Source organism: Zootoca vivipara, chromosome 6 (genome assembly GCF_965207765.1).
Source record: "Zootoca vivipara chromosome 6, rZooViv2.hap1.1, whole genome shotgun sequence".
In the NCBI taxonomy this organism is placed as follows: Eukaryota; Metazoa; Chordata; class Lepidosauria; order Squamata; family Lacertidae; genus Zootoca; species Zootoca vivipara.
Genome location: NC_142589.1, coordinates 41,079,495 through 41,098,524, shown reverse-complemented (window position 1 = coordinate 41,098,524; position 19,030 = coordinate 41,079,495). Strand labels below are relative to the sequence as shown.

The 19,030-nt window shown below is 42.6% G+C and overlaps 2 protein-coding genes across 13 annotated transcripts in view; one reads left to right on the top strand and one right to left on the bottom strand.

Moving 5' to 3' along the window:
• Positions 1-19,030, bottom strand: part of LOC148685316 (uncharacterized) — a 35,817-nt gene that overhangs the window by 1,828 nt on the left and 14,959 nt on the right. For 2 of the 5 annotated variants that reach the window (XR_015950317.1, XR_015950320.1), the window contains one exon: positions 3,714-3,803. The exons of the other annotated variants lie outside the window; for them this stretch is intronic. The gene's annotated coding sequence lies outside the window, so the exon portion shown is untranslated. The remainder of the gene's footprint in view (positions 1-3,713; positions 3,804-19,030) is intronic. 5 annotated transcript variants of the gene reach the window in all.
• Positions 448-16,293, top strand: PDP2 (pyruvate dehydrogenase phosphatase catalytic subunit 2). 8 transcript variants are annotated; one of them, XM_088671071.1, is made up of 5 exons: positions 1,327-2,002; positions 2,663-2,786; positions 3,900-3,960; positions 4,482-4,547; positions 8,540-16,293. In XM_088671071.1, the coding sequence occupies exon 5, from the start codon at positions 8,583-8,585 to the stop codon at positions 10,188-10,190; it is 1,608 nt and encodes a 535-aa protein (XP_088527197.1). In that variant the 5' UTR covers positions 1,327-2,002; positions 2,663-2,786; positions 3,900-3,960; positions 4,482-4,547; positions 8,540-8,582; the 3' UTR covers positions 10,191-16,293. The 8 variants fall into 8 exon arrangements, with proteins under 8 accessions (XP_060131953.2, XP_034976262.3, XP_060131954.2 ...); XM_060275970.2 differs by lacking the exons at positions 1,327-2,002; positions 2,663-2,786 and adding an exon at positions 448-845 and having other exon boundaries at positions 3,897-3,960; XM_035120371.3 differs by lacking the exons at positions 1,327-2,002; positions 2,663-2,786 and adding an exon at positions 669-845.

The following is a 19,030-nucleotide window of genomic DNA, read 5'->3' as shown; positions in this document are numbered from 1 at the left end:
TCCTGTGTGCTCTGCCATTTTAATGGCGTTGCATTTGTCTTCTGTTTGATGTTTGGTTTTTAGCCACTGACTTTTGGGGTTTTTATTTAACTATTTCGTGTTTTGCTTTTATTGCATTTTCTTATTACTGCACACAACAGAAGTCACACATCTACCGTAGTTCAGCATCCTGTTATCGCAAACGGCCACCTAGATGCCTCCCTGGGAAGCCCACTAGCAAGTAGGTCCTGGGCTCAACGGCATTTTTCAGCACCTCTGACAAGGAGAGGGCAGATCAGAGCCACCAGAGGTTTAGTAGCCTAATGGGGTCTGGTTTGGATGAAGGGTAGCTCAGACATGTCAATAAAAAGTATCATTAGGGTCCCCCTAATGGGAGATAAGGCGGCCACCGTCCTAAGCACAACTTTCCTTGCCCTCCTCTTTGCTCCCGTCCCGAGTCCTAATGTTATCATTAAGCCTCTTAAAGGGCGAAAAGCAGGCCGTTCTTTGGCAAGCCGGAACAGAACACCCGCTAAAACAGGCCGGGCGAGAAGCATGCAACAGGCCGCTTGTGACCCGTATCCTTCACAGCCGGGGGAGGGAAGCTGGGCGGACGCCAAGCCCCTGGGGCAGAGTCGCTCAAGGCCGAGGTGAGGCGAGGACGGCGGAGGCAGCAGCAACGTCAAGGCAGAGAGGAGGACCTAGCCGCGCTGCAGACGCCGGGCGGCGGATCACCTAGCGGCAACCAGGCGAACAAGGCGCGGCGACGGCCTGGGGGCGGGGAAGGCGTGGGGCGACCATGGACTGACGGGGCGACTGGCGTGAACGGCGGCGGCCCCGATTCCTGCCTCTGCCAAGCCAAGCGGGTAAGGGGTGCTTGGTGTCCTGTGGGAGCGGAGGAAGGAGACGGGCGGGGTTTGGCTGCGGGAGGAGGAGGGGCCGAGCCGAGCCTCCAGCGTTGGAAGCAGCGGTCGCCTTTACCTACACGCTTTCCTGCTGCGAGGAGGCTCCGTTGAGGAAAGTCGCTGGGGCTTACTTCGGAGCACACGGGCGTCGGGTGGTAGGAGATAAGCCCGCAGTCCTAGGTATAATAAGCACACGGCCACAGCCACACCCTTCAAGGGGGCTCCCTTCCGAGGAGAAGTAGAAATGGCTAGGATTGTGCAGGGCTGGTAACAACGCGGTTTGTCCTACTCCAAAGGAAGCCCCGTTGAAGCATGGGCTTACAACCGGTGCCACTGCGCACAAACCTCCCAAAAGCCAGCTGTGTTTACTCCCGAGTAAGCGTGCCTAAGACTCGCCCCCCCCTGCCATAGCTGTCAACCCTCCCTTTTTTGTGGGAAACTTCCTTATTCCAAGCCGCAGCTGTCAGCCTTCCCTTTTTTTTTTGCTGGAAATTCCCTTATTCCAGCTTCGTTTCCCGCTGCTATCCTGGATTGTTAGATATACCGTAGACTGTCCCCGGGACAGGTGAGGCTGCTGCTGATCCCTTTATTTTCAAATCCGAAAGTTGACAGCCATGCTCCTTGCCCCAGCCGTGGAAGGGGAAACTGCACATGTTTTAAAGGCTGCGATCCGGTGGACGCTTAAGCCAAGAATGGGACCTGTTCCTTAACTTCACGCGTTCTCCTGCTAAAGGCATTCTGGGAGCAGGTTCCCGCGCCGTGCGCTTATTCCGCCCGCGCGCCCCGCTTTTCAGCAGACCAGCATGGCTGGGCAGGGACAGTCCGCTCCGAACACGCGCCGCTTGGCTCCGCCATAGTCTCCTCACGCCCCTCTCTGCAGCCAATCGCTGAGCGTCCTGGGGGAGGAGCCGAGCTGTTCCTCCCTAAAGTCGTCAGCCTGGCTTTAGTGTGTTACGGGCTGAATTGTCCTGCTTGTTCTCCGTGTAACGGAAGGGGAGAGCTGCCAAGTGGCTAGGACTCGGAGGGGGGAAACTCCAAAGCAAAATGAAGTCTACGGTATTGGCGCGGCTCGGTCTTGTCTCTGTCAGAGGTTTCACTGATGTGTAAGAAGTCAGCAGGTAAAACAAAACGCTATTTATTTGCAATTCTTATCCGTGATACATTTCAGGATCTGATTTTCTAACTTTGCCACCTGTTAATTACTGCCGTAGATCAAACGACTGTAAAAGGAACCGTTTTGAAAGCTGGCAACTCGATTCCAAAACTTTCCAAAATTTTATAGAATGTCAAGCCGTATTCTTAGGAGCTCTCTTAACATTTGATTTCCCCCGTTTTAATTTGACTAAAAAGACAGTTCCGGCAAAGAAGCAAAGAGAAATTCTGGAATTCTCAGGAGCCAAAGTTTTGGGGTGATCTTCTATATACTGTCGCTGTACTTCTCCCAGCTCCGGCCCGCTTAGCAGTGGATTTAGGAAATGTTCATTTATTCTGTTTTCAGGTTTTAATCTTAATGGAGGGACAATGTGTGCTTTATTTGTTTGGACTAGTATAAAGGTGAATATATAAAGCTGCTATCCTAACCTGGGAGAAAACCCAACTGGATTCAATAGGACTTTATTTTGAGTAGCCACAATTAGGATTGTGCTGCAAGTGTGTAATCTTGTCATGGGGGAATGGCTGCTCTGTCCTTGCTTAATTTGTTCCTCCTTCATTTTCTTTTTTTAAAAAAACTTTGGTTGGATTTTATTTTATTTTTTACTTTTTGAACTTGCTGATAGCTCTTTGGCAACATGAGGAAAAAGTAAACAGACGCCATTGCACTTAAACTACAACCAAGAAGAGAACCACTTTGATCAAGTTCAAATGTAATATTTACTTTGGCTGATCTATTATGCAAACAAGGTGAAGTTTATGGTGAAAACAGCAGTATTTTGGCAACGTGCAATGTTGTTGTAACTGGTCTTGATATTAAATAAATTTGCAGCATAATCCCATTAATGTTTATGCAGAAGTAAGCCCTATTAAATTCAATGGTAAGTGTGGATAGGATTGAAATCTTAGATGCTGTTCATTTTTGGAGTATTAGCATTGAGGGTATTTGATTTATTGGGAATCCAAGAGGACTTAGTGTGCTAATCTTCCCTTCTCCCCTTGTTAGGGGTGGAGAGACACAGATCAGGGAAGGTTGATGGTAGCATAGCATAGGTGGTTGTCAGACTGCCCCCCCCCACTGCACCATGAGCTCTGAAACTGTAGCTCTACAGAGGAGTGAAGTTTCAGAGGTGACTGTGTAATTAAGCCCCATTCTGAACAGTGCAGCAGGGGAAATGGGACTACAGTACTATATCTCTTTCTTCATGCTGTTTTGGATGGTTCCTTTTCTGTTGTTGAAGATTGGGTAGGGGGTAGAATTCTCCTCTAGGGCCAATTTCTGCTTCCACCCCTATTGCCTTCATTAAACAAAATTGGTCTCTCCATGGGTTTAGTAGTTTACTCCTCTCACATTTTCATTGTCAAAACTTTTATCTTCTAACATTCTTACAGGAAAGCTTTTAAATATTTTCAGTGTTTGAACTTCTTCCCCCAGCAAGCTTTCAGAAATATTTATCCCAGATGGTATCTGTCTCTGATTTGAATTGAATTTCTTTATGTGCTGTTGTTGCTTTACGTTGTTTTTATATTTATTTATTTATTATATTGTTTAAAACTGTTTTTATATATGTAACTGTTTTATATAGGCGTATCACTTTGGGATGCCTCATAAGTGAAGTAAAAATAACCTGTCTCGCTCTCCTCCCCCTTGTTACAAAGTAATATTTTTATGCATACCTGGGGAGTTGACTGCCAATGCAGAAATCCTTAGCTTGCAGGTAGCTTCGTTTAACTGATATACTGATTGGCATGGGACCACCAAGTTTGCTGTTAGAGGGAATAAAAGCTTCTGTTCTGAAAGCAGTTATAAATTATTTTGCATCCTTCTTTCTTAATCCCCCTATTTATTTTTATTTTCAGCAGGTTTAGAAGCAGGACGTTACTTATGCTCAGAAATATAGCTGAGACATGTATTATTAACAAGGTAAATAAATGCCAGATGTTTTGTATCTCCATTCTCTTTGGTTATATAAACAGAAGGAATCCATATTGATTGTAGGTGGGAGAAAGGGAAAGTGACAGAAGGAATAAGGAAGTGGGAAAATAGTAAAAAAAAACAAACCACAACCACACATCTTGAAAATACACAGGAAAGTAAAGTAATACACATGGTTTGTAGGTCCAAGCTGGAAATCCTACTTCCTACAGAATGATCATTGTCTCATGTTACATCCAACCCGGTCAAAGGAACCTTGTGTTATATATTCACAAATGTAATATATTATGAGCTGTTGATGAGGCATTTATCTGACACATGTAATAGTTCAGGGGCTGCATACCTTCCTGTGCTTGGCTAACAAATTACTTTGAAGGCGTATTAAAGAGAAAAATGTGATTGGTAAAGGGAGTGCAGGATTTAATGTTTCGATTCTGATTATGTTATATCTATCTATCTATCTATCTATCTATCTATCTATCTATCTATCTATCTACTTTATTTCACAGTTCTTTAAAAAAGACCATTCTTGGGAAATGCCCAGCTGTTACCCAGGATAGGACAGTCTCTCCATTGTAAGTGCATATCTGTTAAATATTTTATTAAATCATACATGTAGAAGTTTTCTGTCCTGAGACTACCCTTTTACAAGCAATAGGACCCCAAAGTCTTTAGCTTTACATTTGTAGCCTGCAAAGCCAAACTCCGTTTCAACAACTGTGTATGCTGATCACCAGAAGTTTAATGAAACTCTTTTTCTTTTCTTTTTTGCTGAATACATGATAGTATAGACATGGAGTCACCGGGCACCTTATGTAGTCCTTCATACGTAGTTGGTAGACTGTGTTTGGCACAGGTGTGTCTGGCACCTTAACTGTACAACTTCCAGTGACTGCTGAATACACACCTCTTTACCCTGACTTTTGACACTTGAGGTGTATATTTTTAGGAACCACTTCATTTTGGTGATTGTAAGTTGCTTTAAACTATTTTTGATATTGTGTTTTAATGTCGTAACCTGTTCCGGGGCCTTAGAGTGAAGGGCAGGTTGTTGTTGTTTAGTCGTGTCCGACTCTTCGTGACCCCATGGACCATAGCACGCCAGGCACTCCTGTCTTGCACTGCCTCCCGTAGTTTGGTCAAACTCATGTTCGTAGCTTCGAGAACACTGTCCAACCATCTTGTCCTCTGTTGTCCCCTTCTCCTAGTGCCCTCAATCTTTCCCAACATCAGGGTCTTTTCCAATGATTCTTCTCTTCTCATGAGGTGGCCAAAGTATTGGAGCCTCAGCTTCACGATCTGTCCTTCCAGGGAGCACTCAGGGCTGATTTCCTTAAGAATGGATAGGTTTGATCTTCTTGCAGTCCATGGGACTCTCAAGAGTCTCCTCCAGCACCATAATTCAAAAGCATCAATTCTTCGGCGATCAGCCTTCTTTATGGTCCAGCTCTCACTTCCATACATCACTACTGGGAAAACCATAGCTTTAACTATACGGACCTTTGTCGGCAAGGTGATGTCTCTGCTTTTTAAGATGCTGTCTAGGTTTGTCATTGCTTTTCTCCCAAGAAGCAGGCGTCTTTTAATTTCGTGACTGCTGTCACCATCTGCAGTGATCAAGGAGCCCAAGAAAGTAAAATCTCTCACTGCCTCCATTTCTTCCCCTTCTATTTGCCAGGAGGTGATGGGACCAGTGGCCATGATCTTGGTTTTTTTGATGTTGAGCTTCAGACCATATTTTGCGCTCTCCTCTTTCACCCTCATTAAAAGGTTCTTTAATTCCTCCTCACTTTCTGCCATCAAGGTTGTGTCATCTGCATATCTGAGGTTATTGATATTTCTTCCGGCAATCTTAATTCCTGCTTGGGATTCATCTAGTCCAGCCTTTCGCATGATGAATTCTGCATATAAGTTAAATAAGCAGGGAGACAATACACAACCTTGTCGTACTCCTTTCCCAATTTTGAACCAATCAGTTATTCCATATCCAGTTCTAACTGTAGCTTCTTGTCCCACATAGAGATTTCTCAGGAGACAGATGAGGTGATCAGGCACTCCCATTTCTTTAAGAACTTGCCATAGTTTGCTGTGGTCAACACAGTCAAAGGCTTTTGCATAGTCAATGAAGCAGAAGTAGACGTTTTTCTGGAACTCTCTAGCTTTCTCCATAATCCAGCGCATGTTTGCTATTTGGTCTCTGGTTCCTCTGCCCTTTCGAAATCCAGCTTGCACTTCTGGGAGTTCTCGGTCCACATACTGTCTAAGCCTGCCTTGTAGAATTTTAAGCATAACCTTGCTAGCGTGTGAAATGAGCGCAATTGTGCGGTAGTTGGAGCATTCTTTGGCACTGCCCTTCTTTGGAATTGGGATGTAGACTGATCTTCTCCATTCCTCTGGCCATTGCTGAGTTTTCCAAACTTGCTGGCATATTGGGTGTAGCACCTTAACAGCATCATCTTTTAAAATTTTAAATAGTTCAGCTGGAATATCATCACTTCCACTGGCCTTGTTATTAGCAGTGCTTTCTAAGGCCCATTTGACTTCACTCTGCAAGATGTCTGGCTCAAGGTCAGCAACCACACTACCTGGGGTGTACGAGACCTCCATATCTTTCTGGTATAATTCCTCTGTGTATTCCTGCCACCTCTTCTTGATGTCTTCTGCTTCTGTTAGGTCCTTACCACTTTTGTCCTTGATTATGGTAATCTTTGTACGAAATGTTCCTTTCATATCTCCAATTTTCTTGAACAGATCTCTGGTTTCCCCCATTCTATTGTTTTCCTCTATTTCTTTGCATTGCTCATTTAAGAAGACCCTCTTGTCTCTCCTTGCTGCTTTTTGGAAATCTGCATTCAGTTTCCTGTATCTTTCCCTATCTCCCTTGCATTTTGCTTGCCTCCTCTCCTCCGCTATTTGTAAGGCCTCGTTGGACAGCCATTTTGCTTTCTTGCATTTCCTTTTCCTTGGGATGGTTTTCGTTGCTGCCTCCTGTATAATGTTACGAGCCTCCATCCATAGTTCTTCAGGCACTCTGTCCACCAGATCTAAATCCTTAAACCTGTTCCTCACTTCCACTGTGTATTCATAAGGGATTTGATTCAGATTGTATCTTACTGGCCCAGTGGTTTTTCCTACTTTCTTCAGTTTAAGCTGGAATTTTGCTATAAGAAGCTGATGATCTGAGTTACAGTCAGCTCCAGGTCTTGTTTTTGCTGACTGTATAGAGCTTCTCCATCTTTGGCTGCAGAGAATATAATCAATCTGATTTCGATGCTGCCCATTTGGTGATATCCATGTGTAGAGTCGTCTCTTGTGTTGTTGGAAGAGAGTGTTTGTGATGACCAGCTTGTTCTCTTGACAGAACTCTATTAGCCTTTGCCCTGCTTCATTTTGAACTCCAAGGCCAAACTTGCCAGTTGTTCCTTTTATCTCTTGATTCCCTACTTTAGCATTCCAATCCCCTGTAATGAGAAGAACATCCTTCTTTGGTGTCATTTCTAGAAGGTGTTGTAGGTCTTCATAGAATTGGTCAATTTCACTTTCTTCAGCACCGGTAGTTGGTGCATAAACTTGGATTACTGTGATGTTAAAAGGTCTGCCTTGGATTCGTATCGAGATCATTCTGTCATTTTTGAGATTGCATCCCATTACAGCTTTTGCCACTCTTTTGTTGACTATGAGGGCCACTCCATTTCTTCTACAGGATTCTTGCCCACAGTAGTAGATATGATAGTCACCCGAACTGAATTCACCCATTCCCTTCCATTTTAGTTCACTGATGCCCAGGATGTCGATATTTATTCTTGTCATCTCATTTTTGACCACATCCAGCTTACCTCTATTCATGGTTCTTACATTCCAGGTTCCTATGCAATATTTTTCTTTACAGCATCGGACTTTCCTTTCGCTTCCAGGCATATCCGCAACTGAGCGTCCTTTCGGCTTTGGCCCAGCCGCTTCATCAGCTCTGAATCTACTTGTACTTGTCCTCCGCTCTTCCTCAGTAGCATGTTGGACGCCTTCCGACCTGAGGGGCTCATCTTCCAGCGTCATAACTTTTATATGCCTGTTGTCTTTGTCCATGGAGTTTTCTTGGCAGGGATACTGGAGTGGCTTGCCAGTTCCTTCTCCAGGTGGATCACGTTTAGTCAAAACTCTCCACTATGACCTGTCCATCTTGGGTGGCCCTGCATGGCATAGCTCATAGCTTCTCTGAGTTATTCAAGCCCCTTCGCCACGACAAGGCATTGATCCATGAAGGGGGAAGGGCAGGTAATTATTAATAATAACAAAGTGTCATGAGCTATGTAGGCTTGCTTAAACTCTTAGGATTGGAAGGACAATAAAAACCTTATTTGATTATTTTTTCATGTCAAGAGAGAGCAGAGAGGGGAGGGAAATAACAAGCCAGTTTCTGACGCTTCTGTTCTGAGTACAGCCAGACATGTAACTACAACTGCATTCTAGATTTATAAAGCAAAACTCTTGGTATAAATCACAGCATGGATGTTAACATGAAGCATTGTTGCCTTAAAAAAAATATTAATAGCTTTATTTTTACCTGTAGGCTTTTCAAATTGTCCTGCTTTAAAGCAGAACCAGTTCTTAAGATGTCCAGCACTATGACCTCCTGGAGTATAATCTCGGCAAGAAACATTATCTCCACTTTGCATGGAAAAAGACGTTTGTATTCCAGGTGCTTTTCAAGCCAGAACAAAGTAGCATGGAGGCGTTTGCTTGCCAAAGACTCCATTTCTTCTTTCCTGTCAAGTTGCAGTTGTGGCGTGGACAGCGCTGTGAGAAAAGCTTTCAGGCACACCTCCACAGAAGAAGAAGACTTCTCCTTCCACCTGACACCATCACAGATAAATGAAATCTTAAGGGCTAATGAGTTGTCTTATACAGTACCTGAATTTGATGGGAAAAACCCGAGTTCAGTGTTGAAATTTGAGAGTAACCACTTGGCTGCCAACGCCCCGAGTGAAGACCGTAGAAGTGCAGCTACATGTTTGCAGACCAGAGGGATGATGTTTGGAGTTTTTGATGGCCATGCAGGCTATGCTTGTGCACAGTCGGTCAGTGAGAGGCTGTTTTTTTACATTGCTGTTTCTCTTCTGTCTCAACAAACACTGCAAGAAATCGAGTCTGCCATGGAGTCCATGAAACCAGTTCTGCCTATTCTGCAGTGGCACAAACATCCCAACGACAGGTTCTTTCATGAGGTCGCCCCAATGTATTTGGAGCAGCTCAGAGTTTATTGGCAAGACTTGCTGAACCTGGACATGGAGCCATGCCTTACTAAGAAGGATGCGTTGATCTATGCATTTAAAAGGCTGGATTCAGATTTCTCTTTGGAAGTCCAGGCTCCCACAGAAAATGAATTGGCAAGGAACATAGCTCTTCAGGTGGCTTTCTCGGGCGCAACAGCATGTGTGGCTCACATTGACAGTGTTAATTTGCATGTTGCAAATACTGGTGACTGTAGAGCAGTTCTAGGGGTTCAAAATAAAGATGGGATGTGGTCCGCCCTCCCTCTTACTCAAGACCACAATGCCTTTAACAAATTGGAAGCTTTAAGGTTAAAAAGTGAGCACCCAGCCTCTGAAGAGGACACTCTCATTGTGAACAACAGGTTGCTGGGAGTTCTTATGCCCTCCAGAGCTTTTGGAGATGTCAGATTTAAGTGGAGCCAGGAACTTCAGCAGAGTGTGCTAGGAAATGGTTGCAACACGGAGGCTTTGAACATTTATGAGTATGCACCGCCAAACTATCATACACCTCCTTATTTAACTGCAGAACCTGAAGTCACGTACCACAAAATAAGAAAGCAGGATAAATTTTTAGTGATTGCTTCAGATGGGCTGTGGGACATGTTGAGTAATGAAGAGGTGGTCAAGCTTGTTGCCACGCATCTGCTTGAGGACAATGCCCAGAAAACACCACTTGCTTTTAAGAAACCAGCCAACCTAGGTTACATGCAAAACTTCCTTCTTCAGAGGAAGGGCGGGCACATCCGCTCCTATGACCATAACGTGGCTACCCACCTCATCCGAAATGCCATTGGCAATAATGAATATGGAGAGATTGATCCAGAGAGGCTTGTGGCAATGCTGACTCTTCCTGATGATGTAGCACGGCTGTACAGGGATGACATCACAGTTACTGTGATATATTTTAATTCGGATATAATTGAAAGTTACTACAGAGATAACGAATAATGGACTTGTCTTTATGAGCCGTACATGTTCTATGGACCACTAGGGATTAAAAAAAATAATTAAATCCCTAGCAATACCATTGTGCAGAAACTCCCCCTATCTTGTCTTCAGAAGTCTTATAATGGCTCTTTTAATGAAGAATTCATGTAAAAATTCTAATAGCCTGCTTTGATTAAAACAGCTATCCCCAACTATCTAGACGTTTTGGAACTACCAACTTCCATCATCCTCAGCCGGCAAAGACCTGCTGGATGGGGCTGATTTGAATTATAGTCCAGGTGGGGGGAACAGGTGGGTTAAAGCAATGCAAAATTATTTATTTAGTAGAACAAAGATTGTAAGACATCCTGGGCGGAAGGGGCATCCTTGTGCCAAGGTGGATGAGAGTGAAAAATGCTGCTTGTTAATCAAAGCCATAAACTCAAGTGGCTGAATATCATTGCCATTGAAATTCATGGCAAATTTCTCTGTGAATTGAGAGAACTTGCGCTGAACAATATTAGAAAAATACGCTAGAATGGTGGCCAGCACTTTTCCTTTGAAGGCCAAGTTGCAAGATAGCCATGAATGCAAATACTGTATGGCAGGTGAGGAGGGGCTTGGTATAGGTGTGCCCCCAGGACTGAGTGTTTCCACGGGAAAGTCTGCTAGGTACTATTCTGGTACAAGATGTGTTGAAATGCATAGCAGCTGAACAAAAGGGGCACATATTAGAAAACTGTCTTGGGAAATTGTGCACAATATTTCACTGAGACTCACTTCCAAACTAGCATGATAAATTCTTTGCATTTATTCCTGCAGGGAATATTTGTTTCACAAAGCAGTGCAGCCATTTAAAATTAAATGTCAGTTTGACTGGCTCTCCTACTCAGCTTCCTGCAGTGCCCTATTTAAAATCTGAAAACTAGCTTTCTTCTTGTTCTGACTGTGAGATTGTTTATGCACTAGACTAATTGCTGCTTGAACACATTTATACTGCACTACAGGGATTCAGATATCTTGCTGACTGCTGCTGCCATAGTACCAATTGTATCTATGCCTCAGAGCTTCTCAAGCCTATAGAAATGTTGTCCTTTTAAAAATACCTCAGAAGCAATTACTACTTTTAGTTATGTTGCACCCTTGCAAAGCATATGGCCGAATACTTCTAGTTTTCAGAAAGTATCCTTTCTAATACCTTTTAACATGTCTGGGCATCTGGATCTGCTATCGGGGCAACTCATGTCTTTTGAAATAAATCATTGCCAGTGGAAGCTAGCTATTTTTGGCTCGTTGGGAAATGTATTCTTTTAATAGCTTAAAAAGATCTTTTTTGTTTTTGTTTTAAGAAAAGATGGCTGAAGTTTTGTTTGTAGGCTATATGGAAATGCTGTCCTGAATCTGCACACAGTGCTAGTTGTTTCATGCATATTGAATCTTCGTGAAAAATGCTTCCTAAAGAGCCTTTATTTAGTGTTCTGTATAGTTTGAATCCTGCTTTCAGATTAGACCTTACCTAACCAACTGCTCACTTGAAATCTAATTCATAGTTAACAGTTGCAACCTTCTTTCAAAACCATCAGATAAAGCCACATTTAATACACTTCAGTCTATCACTTAAACTTGAATACAATGCCTTTGTACTGGGCAATGAAGAATCACACAGGTGGAATTTTCCACTCTCTGAGTCAAAATTGGGACTTAACGGTGTTTGGAGGCCACATCCTACAGTACAAATTTCAGGAGTAAAGCCCAATGAATTAAAATCTTAAATGTCATGTTCTTTACAAAGAAATGTGGGCAGGTTGGGGGAATGGCATGAGGTACAATTCATGAGTTAGTTTTTGATGTGGATTAGAAATAAGTTTTGTCTCTTTCCAAGTGATATAACTTGAGACTTGCAGGAATGCCTTAACTGAAAGCAGAAGAAAGTGAGTAAGAAGAGAACTAGGAAGGAAGGAAGTGGGCGTCATTCACAACATGTATTCATTTCTGTAGAATTTTAACACTTCTTATTTTGGAATCAATTTCTAAAAAGTATATTATAATTCAAAAGTTTGCTTTTTTTCTGCCTGCACTTTAAAACCAAACTACTGTACCTGGTTTTGCACACAGGAAAGGCTTAAATCATAAAATATTGCTGGATCTGAATGCATGTCTAGGCATTATTTAGCAATGGACCTGAGAATTGTGTAAGATCTCCGTCAAATGTGAGGAGAGATATCCTTTAAGTAGATGCAGATTCTAGCTTCAAGTACAATCTCTAATACCTCATTAGAAGGGTTTTCTTATCATTTTAGTCAATTGTGCATAAGTAAAATAGTTACGAATGAGGCTTTTTCATGTCCGCTTCAAAAGAAATGGTGTGTGTTACTTAAACACACTAACCTTTTTTTAAAAAATGTTAAGAAAGATTGTGTTGAACTGTACTTGTTAACTGGCAATTACTGTTTAAAGGTAAAGGGGCCCCTGACCATCAGGTCCAGTTGTGTCCAACTCTGGGGTTGCGGCGCTCATCTCGCTCTATAGGCCGAGGGAGCCGGCGTTTGTCCGCAGACAGCTTCCGGGTCATGTGGCCAGCATGACAAAGCTGCTTCTGGCGAACCAGAGCAGCACACGGAAACGGCGTTTACCTTCCCACCGGAGCGGTCCCTATTTATCTACTTGCACTTTGATGTGCTTTCGAACTGCTTGGTGGGCAGGAGCTGGGACCGAGCAACGGGAGCTCACCCCGTTGCAGGGATTCAAACCGCCAACCTTCTGATCAGCAAGCCCTAGACTCTGTGGCTTAACCCACAGCACCACCTGGGTTTACTGTTTAAGAGACTACATTTGTGGGTTTTTCCCTGTAAAAACAGACTTAGCATGTATTTAATTTAGAGTGTTTTAATTCAGAGTGTGAAAATTAATATTTAGAAAGTGTTTAACATATATGCAAATTATGCAGTTGGCTGTACATTCTACTCTTTCTGTAGCTGCAGCAATACAGTTGTTTGCCATTAACTACCGGTACTATGCTTCTGAGGCAACTTCTGAATTTCCTCAGGCTGCTGTTGCTTTTCAGGAGCATGTGACTTACAGCTTTCCCAAGTGTCAATATGATACTTCATTCCAAGCTTTTGTTTCTGATCTAAGCACAACTCCTTGCTGGCTTACCCTCCTGGTATATCTGGCCCACTGAATCAGTTCAAAGCACCTCTGCTAAATAAATGTGTGTTTCTGTTCAATCAGTTTGGATCATGTCTGGTCCCACCTGAAGTCCTTTGCCTGTTATTTGATTCTCTGCCTGTTATTTCTTTTTCACTTGCCCATAACTCTGTCACTGACAATATGACAATATCCTACCCATTAAATTTCCTTGCTTGCTCCATCTATTCTGTAATAGCTCCTCTGTGATCAAGCCCCTGTCCTTCTTGCGCTCCTGTTTCTGTGACTTCTGTCATGCTATCACCTTCAACAGTATAAAACAATGTCTTGATTCACACCTAATGCTAAACCATGGTTTATTAAGCTAGAGTTCATTAAAACATGGCTTAGCACAGGCATCCCCAAACTGTGGTCCTCCAGATGTTTTGTCCTACAACTCCCATGATCCCTAGTTAACAGGACCAGTGGTCAGGGATGATGGGAATTGTAGTCCAAAACATCTGGAGGGCCGAAGTTTGGGGATGCCTGGTCAGCAGCTTAACTATGGTGTTTCTACTACCAACAAACTACAATCTTAAACCATGCTTTATTGTTGGCTTATGAACCTTGCTTTGTTTTAACTATGGCTTTCCATTCCACAACAGCCTTAACTATGGGTTTGTTTGACCACCATACACCCCCAAACGCTAGTCAAACTACAAAGGCACAAGGCAAGAGCAACACTGGAGAAACAAACCACAGTTTCTTTGATCATGTGTGGGACAAACCATTGTAAAGTTGCAGTTTGTGCAACAAACCATGGCTTAAACTAATTATGGCTTAGTGTTATGTGTTAACCAGGCCAATGACCTCCTTGTTTGACAAGCCTACTTCCTGTCTCCTGAAACCTTCTTCAAAACTCGTTTTAACAAACAATTTTTAAAAAAACCATAAGCCCAGTGGTCTGTTCCATCAATTGTTTTCTTGGGTTTTTCCCAGCCCTCTTTTGAGAGCACTTTTAACAGAAGAGATGCTGGGGATTGAACCCAAAACCTTACACATGCAAAGCATGTACTGTACCACTGAGCTATGAACTTTTCACCTCTGTTGTCTTGCTCTTCCCCAACTCATTTACTGCTTTTCTTGGTCTGTTCGTGATCTTTTCTCCATTTCTGTATACTGTGGTGTCTGTTGCACAGTATAATTCTATGCAAGGACTGTCATTTTTGTGCTGTATACACCTAATATTTAGTAATGCAAGCAGATATAGCAGGCATCGCCAAACGGCGGCCCTCCAGATGTTTTGGCCTACAACTCCCATGATCCCTAGCTAACAGTACCAGTGGCGGGGAAGATGGGAATTGTAGTCCAAAACATCTGGAGGGCCGAAGTTTGGGGATGCCTGAGATATAGCATAAGAAAATAAGAACAGCCCTGCTGCATCAAACCAAAGGCCCATCTAGCACAAACAGGGTCCAACCAGGTACTTCTGGGAAGTTTGCAAACAAGAAGAGTGCAATTGCCATCTCTTTGTGTTGTGCCTGGTATTCAGAGTCATGCTATGTCCGATATTGGAGATAATATACAGCCATTATAACCAGTAACCATGATAGCCTTGTCATCCATGAACCTGTCTAATTTAAAAAGCTGCCTTAAGTTGATGCTCATTGCAGCATCTTGCGGCATTGAATCCCAGAGTTTAACTATGTGCTATGGGAAGGAGAACTTTCTTTCGTTGGTCTCAAGTTTTCCAACATTCAGCTTCATTGGATGACACGAGGTTCTAACATTATGAGAGAAGGAGAAAAACTCCATTTTCCTTATACTGTTCATACTTTTAACACACCTCTGTCATGGCCTCATTCACCTTTTTTCTAAACTAAAAGCACCAGATGCCGTGACCTTTCCTCAGCTGCACATCGTACATTTAAAGCACCAGACTTGCCCCAAAGATCCCTGGGAACTGAAGTTTTTACCCCTTACAGAGCTTCAGTTCCTAGCACCCTTAACAAACAACAGTTTCCAGGATTCCTTGGGGGAAACCATGCACTTTATATGTTCTTTAAATGTATGGTGTGTACACAACCCTCATAAAGGAGTAGTTCCAGACCGCTGATAATTTTGTTTGTCCCTTTCTTTATGCTTTTCCCATTCTACAGTATCTTTTTTGAGATGCAGTAACTAAAACTGTCCATTGAATCCTAAGTGCAGTTGAACCCTAGATCTTTATAAAGGCATTGAGATAGCAGCAGTTTTATTTTCAATCCCTCAGAGGCAGGTTTAGAGGAGCGCAACTGGTTCAGTCGCACTGGGTGCAGAGCCTAGAGGGCGCTACAACTATTATTTAGAATGGAGTGTGAGAGGCAGGGGACAGATTTTGGCATTGCACAGGGTGCTGTAGAAATTTGTGACCCCAAGGTCCACCACTAAATTCCTTTCCTAATGATCCCTAGTGTAGAATTCAGTTCACCTTTTCTTAACACCTGCTGCATATTGGCTCAAATGTATTTATTGAGCTATGCATTAAAATGTTACAGTCGCTTTCCTTGTTAGTCACAACTGGTTCAGATGGTGACTAAGATGCATAACTCCAATTTTGCAGGGATCAGGAGTTGCACAATTAAGTGGCATTCGCACAAGAAATGTTTCCAGTATATTCTGCTCTCAGAATCCATTGTTGCTTAAAATCAACTAGGAGAAAAGGTTATATTATCAACAACATTATGTAGCAAAGAACAACAGTTCAAGTGCAGAAATCAACATTTATCAATTTGATTGCAATACTGCTAATGTGCCTATTGTAAGGGAAAATATATGTAAATTTCTATTTAAAAGTGTTGGGTATTATACTGGTAGTGTTAAGCTAAAATGTTAGTGCTCTGGTTTGCAAAGCTGAAGAGAAAATATGATTAAATGTGTATACTGTACTTAATATACATACTTTTCTAAATTGTAAATATTGTACATTTGGGAATAAAGGTATATAATTGGGACAGAATGTGTTAAGAAATGTATTTGACTACTTTGTTCAGTATTTTGTGCCTTATTCTGAAATGAAAATCAAGGTAATATACTTTCTAATTAATGGTTCTGAATTGAATAGATATGAATCATCTTCATAGCCTGCCTCATTTACAAACCACTTTTTTTTAAAAAAAATAATGTAACAGCTTGAAAGCCAAATTAGGTGGAGAATGAGATCTTTCGCCTTTCTTGAATTAGATTACCAGAGAGAGAGAGAGAGAGAGAGATTCTCAAGAGAGGATAAACACTCAAAACCACAATAAAAAAACAAAAGCAATCAAAAGAAGGGAACAACTAGTTGACACTATGCTACAACTCAGAATAGGAACAGCTAATGTCAAGGAGAGTGGAACTCGTTCTGTTCTTGGGATCCCAGTTTATATGCTTGCTTTGCACAACAAAGTCTGAATGTCATTGCAAAAGTACTGGCAACTATACTAGCCTCTTGAAAATTTTATCTACAGGTAAAATCAGTTTTCATCATGCAATGACTAAGGATGTGAACTCAAATGAACTGCAGGATCTTAAACCCCGGTGCTTGATCCTAACGGTACAAGCCCGGGCTGTGCTTTCTTGGCAGTTATTCAGCATTGCTTCACATGTTCCAGAATTCAGTTCTCTGATACTGAAAAGAGATTCTGGGGCTGTTGCGTGGTATAAGGCTGCTTTGGCCCCAGCTTTTCACACCTCCCTAACTGAGAGTTTGCTGCAGGAAAGCCCTGCATCCATAAACACATTTCAGTACACATATGCATGGGCATTTCAATGCAGCCCTGCTGCTCAATGTCACTATGTCATCCTATTGTGCTAAGGGAAGAGAGGCCATTTTGTTGTTGTTTGCATAACTTGCTAGTTGATGGTGGAGCTGAACCTACATGCTTAACCTGCATGGTGAGAGCAGAAACAAGCCATTTGTGCTGTCTGAATTTGGTAAGGCAGAGCTGGTTAATGAAATGCAGTAGGAAAAGGGTGAGAAAGGTGTTAGGAGCAGCTGGATCTGTGTGCAGCTGCCCCATGTGGTGCATCACTGAATTGCCAAATGTAGTTTCTCAGTAGTATTGGGAAAATCTTTTTTTCCAATTAAAACCAATTTTCCAATTAAAACCAATTATATCACATTCATTATTTCAAATTATACACATATATATCAATCAAACCGAATGTTATACCAAACCATCTAAAAAAATTTTTTGGGGGGTTCCCATGCTTCAAGAAATTGGCGATTCCTCGCAACCGTCCACTGCCGTCTTTTTTCTAAAATTCAAATCGTCTCTCCGGGTCCATAATAATCCAGATCTTTCCCTTACAGTCACATAGATGTTTTCCTCTTTCAACCGATTGTTTCCCAGCTGCTGAGATAATATCAAACAAGGTTTCACAAATGTTCTTTCTCCTGTGTGAGTTAATCAGTCCAGCCTCCCCCTAAATCTTCTTAGTCTGGAGCTCCCTGTTGCGTCGTCAACACGAAGCAGCGCCATCTTAAAAAACTCAAATCACTTTCGTTTTCTCTCATTACCATGTAGATTAACGATCTTTGTAAAATTTACAGCTTTTCCAGGCCGAAGATCCAGACATCACACCATGCATAGACTCTTGATAAATTAATGGATCTCCTTGCCCTATAGCTGAACTTAGCTTCAGGTCGCTGCTCCAATTCAAAGTGCGTCACAGCTCATAAATCCTCCGAACGCGTCCAGGCACTCCTCCCGTCCAACTAGAGGGGGGCTTTTCTCGTCGGCAACTCCTCATCTTTAAAAAATATGCTCAGTAACAACAGTTTATAAAGTTCAACTCACACAGTCTTTTGCTTCTCTTTCACTCCAAACAAGCCAGGACATCGCGTCTGGGAAGGTACGAAGTAACGCATATGAAAAAAAACAAAAAAAACTCACTTCCCTTATCGCTCCGTCCCCATCAATCCTTCTTCCAGATGAAATACAGCCTTTGACTCCTCACCCTCAGCAGCGTAAATTTCTCAGCAGTAAACAGCGCTTCTTCCCCTCCTTCTGAAGTATGTCCATAGATTTAAGCCTAATTATCTTCTTTAACCATGGAAATCCCCGCCATGCAGATTAGCGTCCGGGAGTCCCGGCCCTCGTAAGTGCTTCAGCCCAAGCTCCCCCCACTCCAAAAACAGTCGGAGTGGGTCTGGGGGCATCGCGGGCCAGCGGCCCCTCTCCGTAACCCCCGGAGAGGGTAGGGGGTTGCCATTTACTCCCCTAGCAACCGCCAAATTCCTTACGAAGGTCAGAGGGATGGAAAACAGGTCCGCCATTCCTGCAGGCGGGAACCGGAACCTAGTAGTATTGGGAAAATCTGTCATTTTCATATTCGCTTTTTCCTCCAGTCTTCAGTTCTCCACATTTCCACATCAGGTTGCAATTTTTTATATATAAAAAAAAGTCCATATGCAAATTCATTTGTATTTGAGTGTGGAATACACATGTGAATGCAATTTGGTCTAACTAGGGTTGCCATATTTCAAAAAGTGAAAGTTGAGCTTTTTGGGGGAAAAGTTGAACACACGCTTTTGTACAGTATAATTTCCCCTAAAATAATGCATTTTTAAATGTTATTTTCACTCATACATGACACTTTACCCAAGTATATACCATTTTGTACACATTACTTGGCTGGAGAACTGTATTATCAACATTTAGAAAATCTAATTTCAAAGGATGGCTGTGCTTTGGTTCTCATATTATTTCAGA